The sequence below is a fragment of the Cibotium barometz genome, chromosome 1, assembly GCF_041138505.1.
Source record: "Cibotium barometz isolate CiBa-2024 chromosome 1, ASM4113850v1, whole genome shotgun sequence".
Taxonomy (NCBI): domain Eukaryota; kingdom Viridiplantae; phylum Streptophyta; class Polypodiopsida; order Cyatheales; family Cibotiaceae; genus Cibotium; species Cibotium barometz.
In genome coordinates, this window is record NC_141046.1 from 40,597,857 (window position 1) to 40,616,202 (window position 18,346).

At 39.3% G+C, this 18,346-nt stretch overlaps 1 protein-coding gene across 1 annotated transcript in view; it reads left to right on the top strand.

Annotated features, from left to right (window-relative positions):
- The first annotated feature begins 14,010 nt into the window (after positions 1 to 14,010).
- LOC147642001 (protein kinase and Mad3-BUB1-I domain-containing protein) overlaps positions 14,011 to 18,346 on the top strand; it is a 68,019-nt gene continuing 63,683 nt past the window's right edge. The window contains exons 1-8 of the mRNA XM_086802115.1: positions 14,011 to 14,175; positions 14,502 to 14,561; positions 14,685 to 14,829; positions 14,979 to 15,139; positions 15,215 to 15,302; positions 15,394 to 15,433; positions 15,527 to 15,587; positions 16,044 to 16,173. Of these exons, the coding sequence (XP_086658241.1) occupies positions 14,132 to 14,175; positions 14,502 to 14,561; positions 14,685 to 14,829; positions 14,979 to 15,139; positions 15,215 to 15,302; positions 15,394 to 15,433; positions 15,527 to 15,587; positions 16,044 to 16,173 (729 nt within the window). The 5' untranslated portion in view covers positions 14,011 to 14,131. The remainder of the gene's footprint in view (positions 14,176 to 14,501; positions 14,562 to 14,684; positions 14,830 to 14,978; positions 15,140 to 15,214; positions 15,303 to 15,393; positions 15,434 to 15,526; positions 15,588 to 16,043; positions 16,174 to 18,346) is intronic.

An 18,346-nucleotide genomic window follows, 5' to 3' on the forward strand; every position in this document is an offset into this window, starting at 1 on the left:
GAGAGAGGAGCCTCTACAAATAAAGGATATCCACTGAGAGAGAGAGAGAGAGAGAGAGAGAGAGAAGAATTTTTAGGTACTCAATATTTCATAATTAGATTAGAAAAGAAATTTGCCTAGACTGTGGTTGTTTGGTAGAATCATGTTAATGGAATGCTGTAAAGAAGGCAAAAAAAAAAAGAAAGGAAGCAATGTTCACCACCTTATGCACAAGGCCAGCACCTATAACACTAGCATGGTTGCATCGTGAGAGAAGTAGAGCAAATAACACAACAGACATCGACTTCCTCCTCGTCGAAAAAATAATGTTGACTTCCTCCTCGTGGAACAAATAACACAACATGCATCGACTTCCTCCTCCGTCAGTTTTAGCATCTACTTGACGTGGTAGATAACTACCACATCATATTGTTGAGCGGTGGAGCTACAAAGCCATGGAGCTCTTCAATTGGTAGTCAACGGATTGACGAGGATGTCAGTTTTGACGAGCAAGCGCTACCATGTGGCAGTTGACGTGGTGTGGCAGATAACTACCACATCATATTACCAAGCATTAGCAATATGATGTGGTAGTTAATTACCACATCAACTCCCACATGGTAGCGCTCACTTGACAATTGACGTCCTCATTCCACTACCCTTTGAACAACTCCTCAGCTCTGCAACTCTGCTACCCATTGAACAACTCCGTCAGTCCCCTCCTCATCATCAAACCAGCTCAGCAACTCCACCAATGGACATGCTTGCTCCTCGTCAACCGCCATTGATATGCAGCTCCACAACTGACATCCTCAACACGAGTCCCCTCCTCATCAATAAAACAATAGCGTGATGTGGCCAATATGCCATGGCTACCACACATCAGATTGCCGAGCATCAACAATAATTTCTTATTTGAAAATGTTTACCATCATAGTTCAAGGGTTTAGAGGTGATCAATCACAGCAGATAATGAGTCGCGTGTTGGCATCATTCCACTACAAGATATAGAAGGTAAGGACCTCTATATCCTTGATGACCTGATCTCTCTTACATGTGAGGTATGTGTAAGCTCCTAATCCAATACATCAATTGGTGCCTCTAATTATGTAAACATTGAAAGTTCAACCAATTCTGATAATAGTCTGCTCTACAGGAGACATATGTATTAGATGTAGTGCCTCTATGCACCCAATTTCCTAACCAAGAAGTACTTTATCCCTTGAAATCAAAAAGCAACGTGGATTTCTTGTTGAATACAAGGAAGGAAAACACAGGTGTTTCACGTGAATGAGCTTCCTAGATTCTATGATGGGGATATAATATTTGAGTTTCCTACCACCATGGGTTCTGGAGAAGAAATGGATGGCATGGATCATCAGTGGATTTGGTAACAATGGCTTCTCACGTTTATGATCCAAGGTAGTGCTTTGTTATTACCTCTTTTAGCACATTGACTTTTATTTACAGCGTGCAGGAGCTTCTAAACTGTTGCAACTTGGGAGATAAAAGAAGAGGACAAGATTTCCCAAGTATTATTTTGGGAGTGCATAAATAATGTCATGGTGACACATGGATTTGAAAAGGCAGAATTTTTTGGTTTCATGGCAGATGAATCCCAAGCAAATTGGAATGCCATTAGAGAAGTCTACAATGAAGGACAAGAAATGAAAGGTTGGGAACTCTCATGTTTATTTCATTGGGCACAAAGCCTAAATATACATACCGCAAAGTATGTTATAAAGACTTTCCAAGGTGTACATAAGAGCATGTGCGAGAAGTGGTAGACCGAGTCAACAAAAAAGAATGCACTAGCTCAAGGTAAACTTATTCGATAATGGTGGCATAGTGGAAATGTAAGAGATTTAGATATACTTGCCATGGACCTTTGGTTAAGCTGGTGGGAAGTGTGCATTACATATTGGGCCAATGTAATGATTTTGGTATGTATAAGAACCATTATCTTAAAAAACAGTGTCTTTAATGATGTTTCTAATATGTCTCAAACTATTAAATAGGTGGAGAATAGTGGTGACCAGTCATGTACGCCACCAATGAACTTGTCAAAGTCTAAACATGGAAGCTAGTTAGCCGGGGAGGGTTTCAAACAAAAAATAACACTTTACAATGCATGTGTATCAAAAACGGCTAATACTTTGTTACAAAGTGCAAAGAAAATTCATACATGATGGGCAAGCGTATTAGAGCAAGTCCAAGTCGTCTTGAAAAGCTCATTGTTGAGAGGGAAAATGTGCATAGTCCAAGCCCAGCACAAGTTGTAAGGACAATAAAGAGCACCACTGCATGTACGCCCATGTACAAGGCCCCAACTCCTTTGTGGAAGGTGATCAAGAATCATCCCGACACAAGAGATGACAATCTAATGTAATTGATGTGGATGATGATGCTAGTCATAGACCTGAGTACAATCTAATGTAATTGATGTGGATGATGATGCTAGTCATAGACCTGAGTACAATGTACACGTGAGAAATAGGAAGTCTATGGGACATTGCAAACAAGAAAATATATTTCATGGATGAAGATGTGGACACAAGAGATATGAATCAAGTGACAAAATCATAATGGAACCACACATACACAAGATATTTTGGGAATTAGGAGAACTCCAATGGGCAGCTGAGTAAAGTGTTTAGGTTATATTGGTAGTAGTAAGTGTGGTCGCATGATTGTAGGATGTGCAAAAGGAGTAATTGCACCATAATTTTTCTCAAGAAGGTCCCATGTTGCTGGGAAGACTAGTCAAATGATGTGGTTTTACAATAATGACATCATGAATATAGGGGTTGTGGCTAAGAACATGAACAATCCCCCAGACAATGTGCCTACTATATGGCCAGTGTGGCTGAAGGCATAAATCTGATAGTTGAGGAGGTCTATGCATTGGTGCTTGTTGTTGCAGGCTATAACTTATAGAGTAAGCCATTGGGAAGGGAGAAACAAACTCCTATGAGCTCAAGTCAACCAAAAATGCCTAGGGAAGAGACAAACACATTCAGAAATGATATGTCACGAGATGGCCGTCACATAAGATACAAAGCAGGCATTTTAGAAGATGCTACAAAAAGGATCAAGAAAGCATTAGATATTAATGCACAAGTTACACAAGTGCAAGTGTTTTAATCTTCCAAACATGAAGCTTTCACCATTGAGAAATTTGAAGAAGGTTCTCATGTGGGAAGTTATGATATGCACATAAAAATGCATCCATCATGCCCATGTCAAGATTTTTTGGGAAGGGTCAAGAAAGCAAAAACCCTACTTGGCATGCAAGCACTTGTACTTTATATACATGAGAGTCATGGGATTAAGCTAAATTAAAATATGTTTATCCACCAACTAATTTTGACAAAAAGGGAGGTAATCAAATGTCTACATAAAGAACGAACTTACCCTGAATTGGTTTAGTGGACAACTCATGTTCCTAGTTTAACTTTAGAGATATATGGGATGTGCAAAAAGTTGTATGTTCTGTCAAGTCAAAAGCTTATTGTTTAACTTTGATGAATATGCATCTCAACCCATGCTTTCCTGTCGGCTACAGCCATCCATTGATGCTCCTGATGTATTTGATACATCAGGTATAGCAATGTATCTGATACATTGCTACCTTTGTTTGGTACTTCTACTGAGCCCACCTAGGTTCCGAATCAACCACCTTCTGCTGTAGAGCCCATCAACTGATTCAACAGTTCAACAATATCCCTATTGCTCCGGATCAGCAACCCCTTAATTTGCATGCATAGGTGATGCATTATTGAAGATGATGGAGCTATTTGTGATTCTCAGCGGATTCCGTGCTTGCTTTGAGCTACTTTGCATGAGCAAGTTTCATGAACCTTTGCTAGGAAGGACATGAGCTACCTCTAGACATGCATCTCATTTTATAGATATAGCCCTTATCACTACTGCATTGAATGAGGAACTGATTTCTCACTTTGATGCCTTGGAGGATGACAATTGGGTCTCAGCCATGCGTTCAAAATTGGATTCATTGCCAGAAATAACACATGGGAGTTATGTGATCTACGCTAGCAAGCATGCTATAGGCACCAAGTGCTTGTTTAAACTGAAACTGAAGCCTGATGGCTCTATTGTGATCGGTATAAGGCTCGATTAGTCACCAAGGGCTATTCCCAAAGGAGACTTTTGCACCTACATCACATATGATGACTATTCGTAGTCTGCTTGCGTGGCTAAGTATAAAGGATGGAAAGTGCATCAATTCGATGTCAAAACTGCATTTTTGAATGATGATTTGCACGAAGAGGTTTATGTCACACAACCTCTTGGCTTAGCAAGGTGCCAAGCATCAAGTATGCAGATTGTCGTTTTACTGCACTAAATTTCTCACTTTGATGCCTTGGAGGATGAGGATTGGGTTTTAGCCATGCATTCAGAATTGGATTCCATTGCCAAAAATATATAACACATGAGAGTTATGTGATCTTCATGCTGGCAAGCGTGCTTTAGGCACCAACAAGTGGGTGTTTAAACTGAAAGGGAAGCCTGACAACTCTGTTAATTGGTATAAGGCTTGATCTTTTGCACCTAAATCACGTATGATGACTATTCTGACTTTGGTTGCATTAGCTGCATATAAAGGATGGAAAGTGCATCCGTTGGATGTCAAAACTGCATTTCTGAATGGTGATTTGCACAAAGAGGTTTATGTCACACAACCTCCTGGCTTTGTTCAGCAGGGTGCCGAACATCAAGTATGCAGATTGCACAAATGCATTGAATTTCTCACTTTGATGCCTTGGAGGATGACAGTTGTGGGCTTTAGCCATGCGTTCAAAATTGGATTCCATTTCTAAAAACAACACATGGGAGTTATGTGATCTACCTACTGGTGGCAAGCGTGCTATAGGCACCAAGTGGGTGTTTAAACTGAAAGGGAAGCCTGACGGCTCTATTGTGATCGGTATAAGGCTCGATTAGTTGCCAAGGGCTATGCCCAAAGGGAAGGCATTGACTATGATGAGGCTTATGCACCTACATCACATATGATGACTATTCATACTCTGGTTGCATTGGCTGCATATAAAGGATGGAAATTGAATTAGTTGGATGTCAAAACTGCATTTCTAACTTGTGATTTGCATGAAGAGGTTTATGTCACACATCCTCTTGGCTTTGTTGAGCAGGGTGCCAAAGCATCAAGTATGCAGATTGCGCAAAGTACTATATGGCCTCAAATAGGCTCCTCGTGCTTGGTATCAGAAGATAAATGCATATTTAGTCTCTTTCTTGTTTCAGAATAACACCACTAAGATGAAAGCACTCTGTATGTTCGCAAAAGACATGGATCATCTCCTTATCCTCAATCTTTATCAGGGTGATCTGCTCATTAACAAGCTTTGACAAGGGGCACATTGCAGCTTTCGTCTCATTGGCCCTGCATAATATATTTGACGTTTCCGACATGGGTCTTCTACATTATTATTTGGGTATCCAGTTTGTTTCGACTGAGGGGAGCATAATGTTATCTCAACGATTCAGCAACTCTTGGAATGCTTTAAAATGACAGATTACAAACCTATTTCTACTCCTGTGAAACCCAGTCTTCGACTGTCAACTGAGGACTCTTCTGAGCCTTTTGATGTAGCCACCTATCAACAAGTTGTTGGGTGCCCTATCTATCTATGCAATACCTATCTAGATGTTCAGTATGCAGTGTCACAATTGAGCAGGTTTATGCATTGTCCCAGCACTCGATTGTCCCAGCACTCGGCATTGGCAAGCAATGAAACGTGTCTTCTGCTACCTTCAAGGCACTCAGCACTATGAATTGTTTTACAGCAGAGTGAGTCTTCTTTATGCTTGTCTGCCTACACAGACAGTGACTAGGCAAGATGTTACGACACAAGAGTGTCAAATCCTTTGCTTACACTACTATTCCCCATGAAGATACATTTTTTCCCAATTTTTTGCTTAATTCCAGTAGGTAAAGGATTAGAAATCATGATATCATGAGTAAGGAGGTTTTCTTGCCAAGCACATCTGTGACCACATTCTCCTTCCATGATGTATATTTTATCTTGAAGTCAAATTCTTTAGTTTGCATCCATATAGTTTGCCTCTAATTTAGATTATTTTGAGTGAAGATCCACTTTAAGCTTTTATAATTGATTACCATAGTGAACTTATGTATGAGAAGATAGTGTCACCAAAGCTTTAAGATATAAGAAGATATAAAGTGAAGATCCACTTTAAGCTTTTATAATCGATTACCGTAGTGAGCTTATGTATGAGAAGATAGTGTCACCAAAGCTTTAAGACATGCACTATTACAAGAAGCGCTAAATCATGGACATCATAATCCCTTTCATGTGAACTCAAATTTCAAAATTCATATGCTATGGGGAATCCACATTAGGATGATGTGAGCTTGATTTTTAAGTAAGCGAATCCATCTCGAGAATTCCATCATATACACCTAAACTTACATTAGGTCAAGTTTCCATATAAGGAGAACTGAATCATGTCCGTCTCATGGCATGTGAAAAGAATCTTTCCACTAGCACTTTGCATTGGTTTACTGAGCTTCTTGTCAAATACTAACTTACAGAAGCATCCCGGTGAAATGAAAGAATTGTGAAATCAAACACTTAAAATTTTTACCTTGGTAATTAGCTAGGGTCTGGATTACCAAGAATTATTAACTCTGACCCCATCTCTGTCTTCTTATTCCCTATGTTAATGACATTAGACGTAACTAATTGGTCTGGAATTTACCTTCTCTAATTTCTCTAGCTCTGAGATAGGGGTCCCTAATTACTTTCTACTAAAGCTGCACAGGTCTCTGATATTGGGATCCTAGGGCAGTTGGGGTTAGAAAAGTAATAGTTATAACATAAGAGTTCAAGCAATCAATACTTATGTGTCCTGGTTACTAGCATCTAAATCAGTTACAGTCTTTCTTGAGTTGAAATTGTAATTCTAAACCAAAATAAGAATCTTATCCTCTAGGTTCTCTAGCCTTAGAGCCTTGACTCCAATCTTGTCCCCGACTTCACTTTGGCTTGGGTAACCCAAAATTATTTGTCGGGGTTGCTGTTCTCTTTGGGGAGATGGCGGCAACAAGAATCTTTGTTGAGGTGTTTTTTATGAAAGGCATGGGTAAAGTCCTCAGCCTTATTACTTCTATTGTAGATGAGGATTTTGCATTCTTCACCAGCCTATCCGAGCAGCAAAGAATCCATCTTTGGGCGAGATGGTGGCAAGGATCTCTATTGAGCTATTTTTTTTATGGAAGGCATGGGAAAAATCCTTAGCCATTTTTCTCACTTCTACTATAGATGAGGGTCTTGCATTCTTCACCAGCCTATCCGGCAGAGAATCCAAGGGTTTCATCATCTATTTGCAGGGGCATAATAGACAAGGTTTGCATAGACTAATGGTATATCTCAATAGATTTCTGTTTGCATGAGGCAATTCCAAGAACTCGTTCATCTTTTCCTCCTGGAACCCTAGGGAACAAAATTTCTATTGGAGTTATGCCTTCATATCTTCCCACTTGAGCTGACCTTGCTTTAGATGGTTTAATTCAATTTGATTTCTCCACCTACTTTGGGCTATTCTAGTTATCTTAATCCGAGTAAGGGCCATCATACTATGATTATTGTACCTACTATATCAAAGTACTCATCCATAGAATTAGTCCAATTCAAAATTGCTTCTCTGATGTTATTTCCTTCTTGGACATGGCTGTGATCTATGGAGCGCTTTCAAGTTAACATCATTATTGAGTGCTTCCACATCAAATGTAACATTTTGAGCTTGATGTCCATGTCTCATTTGATGAAAGAAAAGGATCTTTTTGTATCAAAATATTTACAAGGATTAAAATTTCTTAAAAATGATAAAATACTTCTTCCAAAGTTTATTACATCGCTTGGGTGAATTTTCAACCCTTCTTATTCCAAATAGCTCTACGTGCAAATACATGCTAAGAAGATTAAGCCTGGCTAAGTATTCATCTAAGTAAAAAGGCTTCTACTAAAAATCCTACATTTTTTTATAAAATTTAGGCCTTCACATAATTATGGCCAGACTCAGGCTCGAAGCATAATACATAAGATAGTCTATATTTAGCTAACTCCATGATAAATTTATCTTCCTCTTCATCCCACTAATGTCACCACATGTACAAGGGTTGGTAAGGTTGACCGAAGTAATGCTTTCTACAACTGAGATAATAACTTAAGGCCATTACTCTAACACTAGTCATTTGTTCGAATGCAACCTATATGGCTTGTCGTTCCAAAGTGGAAGACAAGTTCTAGGTCATACAATATTTTTAATATATATGTCATTACTTAAAGGATAGAATAAGATTTACAAATACATAAAACAAAGCAACCTTTGTTTATTCCAAAAGTTATACATCATTAATTAAAACATAAGATTTACAGATACAAAAAACAAAGAAACATTTCTTTATTCCAAAACGTTTAAGCAACAATGAGGGTTCTAATATAGAAATTTCACACGCTAAGATGGTTAAGTCTAGAAAGGGTTAAAATCTAAGCCATTAATGCCATCTAACATGCACAAGAGAGGACACAAGATGCATATAAGAAGCCGAGCAAGCTCATAGCTCTAGTAGACACCAATTTTCAGCCGAGTAAGCTTTCTTGCACCCAACCAAAAGCATGGAATGCTTATGAATCACCACAAGTGGCTTAGCAATGTTGAGAGGAAGAGGTAGGATCTTACCTTACTCAATTTGATAGAGATTTGAGTTTGATAGAGTGGAGAGCAAGAGGCTTTATAAATGGACATGACAGATTACCAGAGGCTAATGCTCCTATGATGAAATCAAGCTTATATGCATTAATGAACAACTCTATTCTATTAATGAACCTTTGTACGCACCCCCACCAACCCTCATATATGCACCCCTCTTTGTATGCACCCCTAGCCCTTGTATGTAGTGTTGGTGTGTAAGAGACCTTGAACAAGGTAATGTGCAGGACCAAGGGAGGTTGAAAGGAATTTAAAATTGATAAGGTTAAGGGACATTAGGTATTTTCTCTCTCAAAAATTTAGGAAATAAATGACAGGTTGAAACCTTAGTATGCGAAGTCTTTGAAATAAATGAGCCTTGAAAAAGAAAGATGCATAAATATGGTGAGATCCTCAAGGAGGAAATGACTCAAAAATGTATAAAAGAGGCCGTGAAATAGTAAAGTAGCATGTGTGGCCAATTATTAGGGTATCAAAACCAAGGCATTTATATTTAGCTATAAAATAAGACTCTTGGTTACCTTTTGGTAACCTCCCATGTCCGATTTTGAAGCCTATTGTTGCTACTTTCTCTCCACTCTATTAAGCTCAAATCTCCATTAAATTGAGCAAGGCAAGATTCTATCTCTTCCTCTCAACATTGTTGCTAAGCTACTTGTGGTGATTCATAAGCATTCCATGTTCTTGGTTGGGTGCAAGAAAGTCTACCCTTGGCTAAAAAGTGGCGCCTACCAGTGAGCTTGCTTGGCTTCTTGTATGCAATTAATAGAAGCTTAGAAACAATTATAGATTGTATTAATAGAAGCTTATAAATAATTCTACCATAGTATATACTAGCATGTGTGGTCAATTTGTTAGGGTATTAAACCCAAGGCATCTATATTTGGCTATAAATATTAAACCCAAGGCATCTATATTTGGCTATAAATATTACATAATAAATATTAAGAGTTTACATGTCCACAAAATGATACCAGTTGATCAGTTACTAAAAAATCAATTGACTAGCAAACTTTTACGTCTCCCACATTAGCTCTGCTGCTAGAACTCTAAAAATCTTACTCGTCTAGGGTTCGATATGAGTTTTGTTTATTCACATGAGTTTTTGGGATCAAAAGAAAATTTTTCATTCAAACAAAATTTTGAAACTCTCCTTTCTCTCTCTAGACTTATATTGTCTCCCTAGCTTTTTACTTAACAAATGAAGAGATTTTTTTCATATCAACAAGTGAGGGTTATCAAGGAGGGATCTTACAACTAGGCTCATGTTACATCCTAGATCAACCACATCTTGTTGGGCCCACGATGTCATGTTTGGTGGTTTACGCCTAATGGCTCATATCTATGATGGGCTGACTGACATTTGATAGGGTCATGTTTGGTGGCTCACGTCTAGAATTTAGCATTGGTATAGATCTTTTTATATCTCAAATTTGGCACTAGTATTTGATTTTATGATGGAAAAGACCTTTCTGAGACATGGGTAGGTATAAACTTACAACTCTCTAAGGTGGTTTTAATCACCCAACGATATAGTATTAGGTTCTAGGCTCACATCACATTCCAAACTAAGTTCACATCACATCTTATATTGAGCTCATGTTACGTCTTACTAACATCCCAGACTAGGTTCACAAACTAACATCTTATATTGAGCATTGGTATAGATCTTTTTATATCTCAAATTTGGCACTAGTATTTGATTTTATGATGGAAAAGATCTTTCCGAGACATGGGTAGGTATGAACTTACAACTCTCGAAGGTGGTTTTAATCACCCAACGATATAGTATTAGGTTCAACTACCACTAGGCTCACATCACATTCCCAAACTAAGTTCACATCACATCTTATATTGAGCTCATGTTACGTCTTACTAACATCCCAGACTAGGTTCACAACTAACATCTTACTAAGCTCACATCAGGCTCATGTCACCATTTTGATTTTCGTGTGGCTAGAAGCTCACGTCCCTAACACCCCAAGAGTTATTTGGGCCTGGTTTTTATTCCTAATACTAATTAACAGGTTTGTGCATGTAATAGAATGATTAATGGTTACTTTTTAATTGATTTTATTTATTATTCACTATCAATTCTATATAATGTTTAAACAAGAAGAAAAAATAACTTTCCATGCCCTAATCCTCCAAATTGGATGTTTTCATAGTTATTTTTTAATTAATTTTATGTATTATTTACTACCAATTATATACAATGTATGAACAAGAATGGAAAATAACTTTCCACACTCGAGATTGGAAATAACTAATCCTCTAGATTGGATGTTTTCATAGTTATTTTTAATTAATTGCTTGGTGTTCAAAATTCTATATTTCTTTTGGAAATAATTTTTCTCCTAAGGAAGTAGCATAACTAAGAGAATCGGTGGGAGAGTGAAAGGGAGGGAGAGAAATGGACGGTGGTAATAGAAGAGAGAGAGAGAGTGTGTTAGCAAAGAGAGACAAGGATAGAGAGAGTGAGAGAGGGAGGGTGGGAGAGGGAAAGGGAGGGAAGAGAGAGAGGGGGAGGGAAGAGGGTGGGAGAAGAAGAGAGAGGGTGGTGTGGGTTGGGCGGTGGTGGGACAAGGAGAGAGAGAGAGAAGGAAGAGGGTGGAGAGGAGAGAGAGGGAGGGTGGGAGAGTAAAATGGAGAGAGAGTAAAAGGGAGAGAGAGAGGGAGGGTGGGAGAGTAAAAGGGAGAGAGAGAGGGAGGAGAGAGGAGGATATAGAGATGGATATAGCCCACACGACACTCTCTCTCCTAGAGAGAGTGAGAGAGGGAGGGTGGGAGAGGGAAAGGGAGGGAAGAGGGTGGGAGAAGGAGAGAGAGGGTGTGTGGGCTTGGCTGGGCTCGATTGGACGGTGGTGGTGGTGGCAATAGCTAGAGAGAGGTTGTTCAAGTAGAGAGAGAGGGCAGCCAAGAAAAGCTCCCTCCACCAAGCTCCCTCGGTGACCATCCCCCATAAATAATTGCACTCACAAGACACAAAGCAAAGCATTGGGTGCAATCTCCCCCCTGACGTGAGTGGCTCAACTTCCCACATACGGGTATTTTTTATATTTCTTTCAAAATAGCCCAAGGACCCATAAATAGCTTTCCTTACAAAGTTGGGCTTGTCTTTTACAGAAAAAACCATAAGTCTTACAACTAAGGTTACAACCATAAATAATTACACTCATATGTGCACAAAACCCCAACTATACAAAATGGGCATAATAACAAAGTGTGAGCACATGGCCAAATAAATGAAGTAACTCTGCATGATATCGCAAATGACATGCACAACCATGCACCCATACAATGTCCTAGTCAGCTTTGTCATAGTGCTCATTACATATTACTCACAACAATGCCAACCATACTAAATAGGGGTGCACAATAAGTAGAAAATAGTTATTTATTAGATTAGTTGATAGGTCTTTTACTCACAACAATGCCAACCATACTAAATAGGGGTGCACAATGAGTAGAAAATAGTTATTGATTAGATTAGTGGATAGGTTTTTTTATTAGTAACCTTTGCAATTAAGGTTTTTTTTAAACCTTAATCAAGGAAACTGAAATGCAGTTTTGCAACCTCTCCGCTACACTTTCTTAGCTTGTTCTTCTTCATCATCGTCACCACCATCTCGTTTTCTGTGTGTGTTTCTTCATCACCAACCCTAGCCCTAACAGCACGGTAGGAAGAGATATCGTGTATGGAATGGGGACTGAGCACCAAGGGGTGTGTATTGGTTTGTAGGGGGTATTGTGCAGCATGAGACATTGTGGGACTACCATGGAGTATGGGACTGCAATTTGTCCCTAGCATAGTATATCGTGTCCATGTGCGTTGATGGTTGGTATAGAGGTTCTCAAGGGGGGGATAACAACAATCATAAATTTTTTTAATGTAATTATCCTCCACATGTTTTTTCTATATGAATTTTGAAAAATATGTATGGTGACACTTTTCTCTTAGGTGTAGTAAATTGGAAGAAAATAAATTTGAAAGATTAGGAAGCATGCAATAACACTAGCTTAGTATATAACATGAGATCACCCACAACACCAATAACACTAGCATAACCCCAAATGTGCATACATCAATAACACTAGTCTGTTTATATAGAATCACCCATGATACCAGCTACACAGCATGGTGCATGCATCCCCTATCTAACGTAGAAGAATGTAGCTACTAACATAATACTTATTAACAAATACCATGAGATAACTCATACTTTTATTGAATAAGTTGACTCTCTCGGAGGGAAAATGTTTAATCAAAATTGTCCTCAAATCATGGCATACACATACTATAAGAAGGGGGTGTTAAGTTATTGGATGGACAACAATGCATGAGTAGGTGGACCAATGGTAGTTCTTGAATTTTGATGCCCACATGAAGGGGCTTCACATAGAGGGTGGGCATCCATGAGATAGCATGCCAATGACTACTTTTTGATCAATTTTGTTTCTAATGTGTCCAAGGCAAACTCTTTCCTTTGTTTCTGCCTTGCTTCTACCAGTCCTTTGTTTTCGCCTTGCTTTTACCAGTGAGAGTTCATCTTACTATGACAAGGACTATACATTGTTGGTGGTGTTTTGAATGACAATGAGAGACTACTTGACCAATTTGGTCAATGAGTTGGATCCTATGTTGGTAATAACAACCTCTTCCCACGGCCTAGCTAATTAGGACATGCAACTTGCAAGAGCATTAAGAGCTTAGTTTTATTCTCCATTTCCACGCTTGCTTGCTTCCATCAATGTGGGGTTTTTGGCCAAGTTTGTGTAATAAGTGGGCCATTTTTGGCCCAGTTCCACAGTCATGGGAGGGTGCACTAAGCTAATGCATGTAAGGACGGAGAGGAAGCGGTTGTCATGTGATAAGGAATTAGCATGGGATGGACCTTGATCTTGTGACATTATTTTATGTCTAGCCCGTATGCAACGAAACTTAGCCCTTTGCAGCCTAGCCTTAAACCACCTGCCTCGAGGGTGTTAAATCTACTAGTGGCCAACCCGTGCTTCGCACGTCTTTTGAGACTCCAAATTCAAATTCTGCCCAAACCTCCTTCTGACCTTCCCAAACCTCCAAATTCTTGCCACATGGTAGCTTTGTGAAACGCTTCCTTAAGATAATATAGAGAAAAAGCCCCTATCACTTCTATTGTGAGAACGGCCCGAGGTCGTTTCAGACAAGTGCGGACAATGTGGCCATAATGTATAAGAGGAGCTGGTCCGAAGTGTGTGAAAGGGCCGCACCAGAAATTCAAAATGGACACATTTGAAATGTCCAGTGGGGGGAGAAGGGCAAATGCTTATGCTCTGAGACGGATGTGCCAGCACCACCACCAAGTGCACTCCTTCTTCTTCTGTTCTGAAGCTCAACATGGACAATTTCAAGCTCGACGCCCGTCTCCCGGAAGAGCTCAGGTCTGTACTGTTTTTCCCCTTCAATTGGGTACTCTGCAGCTTGCGAAGCTTCAATTCTGTTTTTTTCCCGGACGAGCTCAGGTCTGTGTTATTTTTTCCCTTCAATTGGGGTTTCTGTGGAAAGTACTCTGCTGTGAAGCCCTAGCTCGCGAAGCTTCCCAGAATTCTCTCCTGTTGCGTTCTGCAGAGCCCATTAAGGGTTTCCATCTAGAGTTTTATCAGGAAACCCTGCGAGTACTTTTTATTTTTCCTTCTCTTCCAAGATCGCGGAGAAGCTACAATTCTTTGCCTTGCTTGCCGCTCTAACCATCGCTGCTATTTTTCAGGAAGATGTTCGAAGACATTGAAATTTATGTTGGAGACGACCCTCTGTTACCGTGGCTTCGGTAAATCTTGTGTTGCCATATGTTGGTGAATCAGGCTATGGTTTCCGTCACTATCAGGGTTTTTCCTGCTGTTAGGGCCTCTTCTGCCGTTAGGGTTTTGGCTAACTACCATCTATTCCACAGGTGCATCAGCTGGGCCAGAACTTCTTTGCCTGCTGATGTCTTCAAGTATGTCTACCGGAATCTGCTTGAGTTATGTACCAAGACATTTTCAGAAGACGATCGGTACCGCTCTGATATGCGATACTTGCGAATTTGGATCCAATATGTAAGTAGTTTTCTGTGTCATATACGACTGAAAGGGGGAATTCAACTTAACCAATTGCAGCCATCATGACATCCAACATGAAATAGATATATATGACCCATTTAAAACTCATCCAAGGTTGCTAAACATACTGTTGTCAATGCCCCCAGGCTGATTGCTGTCATTTAGAGGCTGAAAATGTTTTTTCAAGGATGGAAGCACTGCACATTGGTCAAGATTCATCATTATTTTATGGAGCTTATGCTATCTACCTAGAAGTTCATGAGAAATATTCGAAGGCAAATGATATGTATCAGCTGGGGCTGTTGAGGTAGGCTAATGTCTCTGTTAAATTTAGGTTTTTTATAATTGTGTTAGTTCTGAACTTATGCATGACTTTGCACAGACAAGCCAAGCCCTTAGGGTTGCTTGAAGAAGCATACAAAAGCTTTCTTAAGCGTATGGCAAGTCGTCACCGGTGTCGATTGATGAAGGTATGAAATTAAGTATTGCATTGCCTGAAGTGAACCAGGTTTTTATATGACATTCTGGTTAACTTTGAAAAGTGGATTTTTTTGGTCGTAGGAATCAAATCCTAAAGTGGACTGCAACACTTCTATTTATGGTAAATCATTTAAGTTCAGTGCAAGGTTACCTTCATTCTCTGTTTTTAAATTTTTTTCTTCCAATGCCTAAAGCAATTATTTCTGGGCTGTAGGTGAGAATATTGTGCAGAATTCACAGCTGTTTTCTGGCAGCACCTTGTCTTCAACTCAAAAGTAAGTTTCAACATGCTGATGCATTAAGTGTGCACTGTGCTCAATGTGTTGAAGTGTTTTTTGTGATCCTTTTGCTACACTTAGTATTAACTTCTTTGGAGAACTAAAAGTAATCCATTGACTACAAACTTGATCTAGTTGATCTAAATATAACACATTCTTCAAACAATGTGAAGCTTTTCATATGCCATTTTAGCAAATTCAATGCACCTTTTTTTGTGAGCATTTCAAAATATTCCACAAAACTCTTTTCTTATAAAACTTCTTTCTTTCTTGCAACTCTAAGTTTCTGTAGTACACAAGAAATTTGGTGGTTTTAATGGAGTGTCTCAAAGATTCCGAGTGTCTTGGAGCATGAGTTGCCATTTGTATTTGCTTCAGCGTGTTCAAGCATGAAATGCCAATTTAAGTGATGTTAACACATGATCCTCTTATTATGGTGATTCTGAAGCTCAGAGTTCAGTCTTTACATCCGTTGATGGATCTCTCCAACAATCAAAGGCACCCACACCATAGTCTACTCATTGCTTCCTCAAAGCCCAAGGATATAAAAAGGTTTTCGTCGCCACTCAAGCCATGCAACGAGGTTAGGACTTATTATTATGTACATCTGCTTCTGAAAAACTTTTTGTAGTGTTACGTCTTATGGTAAACTTGAAATTTAATGCTCATGATTTTTTTATTGGGGTAAAGAAAGAGATACATGAACAGAACTATACAAAGCCATGGCCAAAGGTTGGATGAAAAATCATCCCAGAAGGCAAGTGTGCACACAAGAGGTTTTGAGGGAGCAGAAAAAAATCCATGATTCTGTTTCCTCGTGAAGGCAGTACGTCTAGCTTGTGTGGATCTAAGTGGTCCTTTGGATATGTGCCCATGTGGCCATAAGAGTATGCATAATATCTTGCCAAATGATGCATATCGGAAGGTCTTAGTGCCATCCATAGCCTCTATGCATATGGCCCTCCAAACCTGCCAAGTTGTGATACTGGCAATGGTACAAATTGTGAGATTGGGACTTGTCCCAAAGTGCATTATGAACCTTCAGGCACACCTTCCCATGAGTGAGACACCTCTTGGATACTCCCTTGCGACTTGTGTGTTTTCTGTGCACTAAGGTGCAGATCTTGTACTGAGAATAGTTTAATATCCTTTGGATTACTTATGATCCTTCGATCCATATGGAAATCTTATATCTTGCGGTGGCAACACAAGAGACTTGCAAGCACATGTGTAAGCCATTTCATGCATGAAATAATATACATTAATAATTAATGTCCAAGATAGAGGCTAGCCTAAGGGGCGGGCTTAAGAGGCTAGCTTATCTATAGCTAAACCATGATATTATTAAACCGTATTAAAATAAACATGAGTACATCAATACTTAATGTGACCAACATCATTATATGTTAAAAAATTGCGAAGTAGTATCAATTTACATCCATTTTATGAAGTAGTTGGGACAGTGGTGTGGGTAATGTAAGATGGGGGAAACCCTCATAAAGAGCCCTATTAAAGGTGTGAGCTAGAATATGGGCCAAGTTCTTCCATGTGCCAAATGTTTGGTGCGCAGGTCTTCATGGTCCTTGGCTCTACCGTTGTGTAGCTTCAATAGGCCTTTCGTGACATTAGGGGTGGTAAAATGGATGGTAGATGTGGGGTGAAATGTGAGCTATGTTGGGTGAAGGCTGATTTGGAATATTGTAGAGTTGTGGGCATAGGTTTTGAGGATCGAGACTGTCTCATACTCAGCATGAGTATGGTGGCCAGTTTGGGCACTTCGCTAGTTATGATATATTTTATGCAGTAGCTAGTACCTATTCAGAGGTTGCTTTCCTAGTAAGGCATGAATTGCAGCCAGTGCTTGAATTCAATGATCCTCATGGGAGATGGACGGTTATCAATGTATGTTGCAGGGAGAAGTATATCAGTTTGCAGGACTTTATGCTTCTCAATCGTCTTCTTGCGAGACAAAGGTTGTGCATGCTTTTGTATGTGGGGATTTCAAATACTCCCTCAGAGATGAAGACAACACTTCTCATGCATCTCATATGCTAGTGAATGAAATACATGAATGGTAGAATTTCATTTTCTAGATGGATGATAGTGATATGTAGTTGGCCAATATGGTACGTGTACCTAGATTTACTTTCAAACATAATGCTGAAACATAATGCTGTCAATCACTATTGGGCACGTCTTGAATCTTATAGATGGTACATACTAAATGCTTGGCAGTATGATGTATTCACATGCAAGCTACGGGTGGATTATGCTGCTCAACTGTTTGATCATGTACCTTTACGGATGTTCTTGTATTTTCAAATGCTTGTCCACGAACCTCCATTGCAACATCAACGGTTTTTTGATTGTTGGTGTTATTGAACTAGAAGATGCATTAAAAGACATGGGTCACTGGAAATCTTTTGGATGGGATGGCTTGACTTTGGAATCCTTCCAGGCATTCTGAGAGGATCTGAAGTGCCCAATTCTGTATATGATTAATGCTTCATGGGTGAGCGGTGAAATCGTGGAAAGAAGGGTTGGTTCCATTGGCTTTTAAAAAGGAATTGTGTGAAACCTTGAATGGTGCCCAATTACTTTAATGCCTTTGATATATAAGCTGGCCACCAAAATGATAGCCAGCTGCCTAAAAGGTGTTTTGTATGATGGATTGCATCCTCAACAATATGGTTTTGTTTCAAGGCAAATAATGGATAATATTGCTAATGCTTATATTGCTATGGAATATGCCAAAT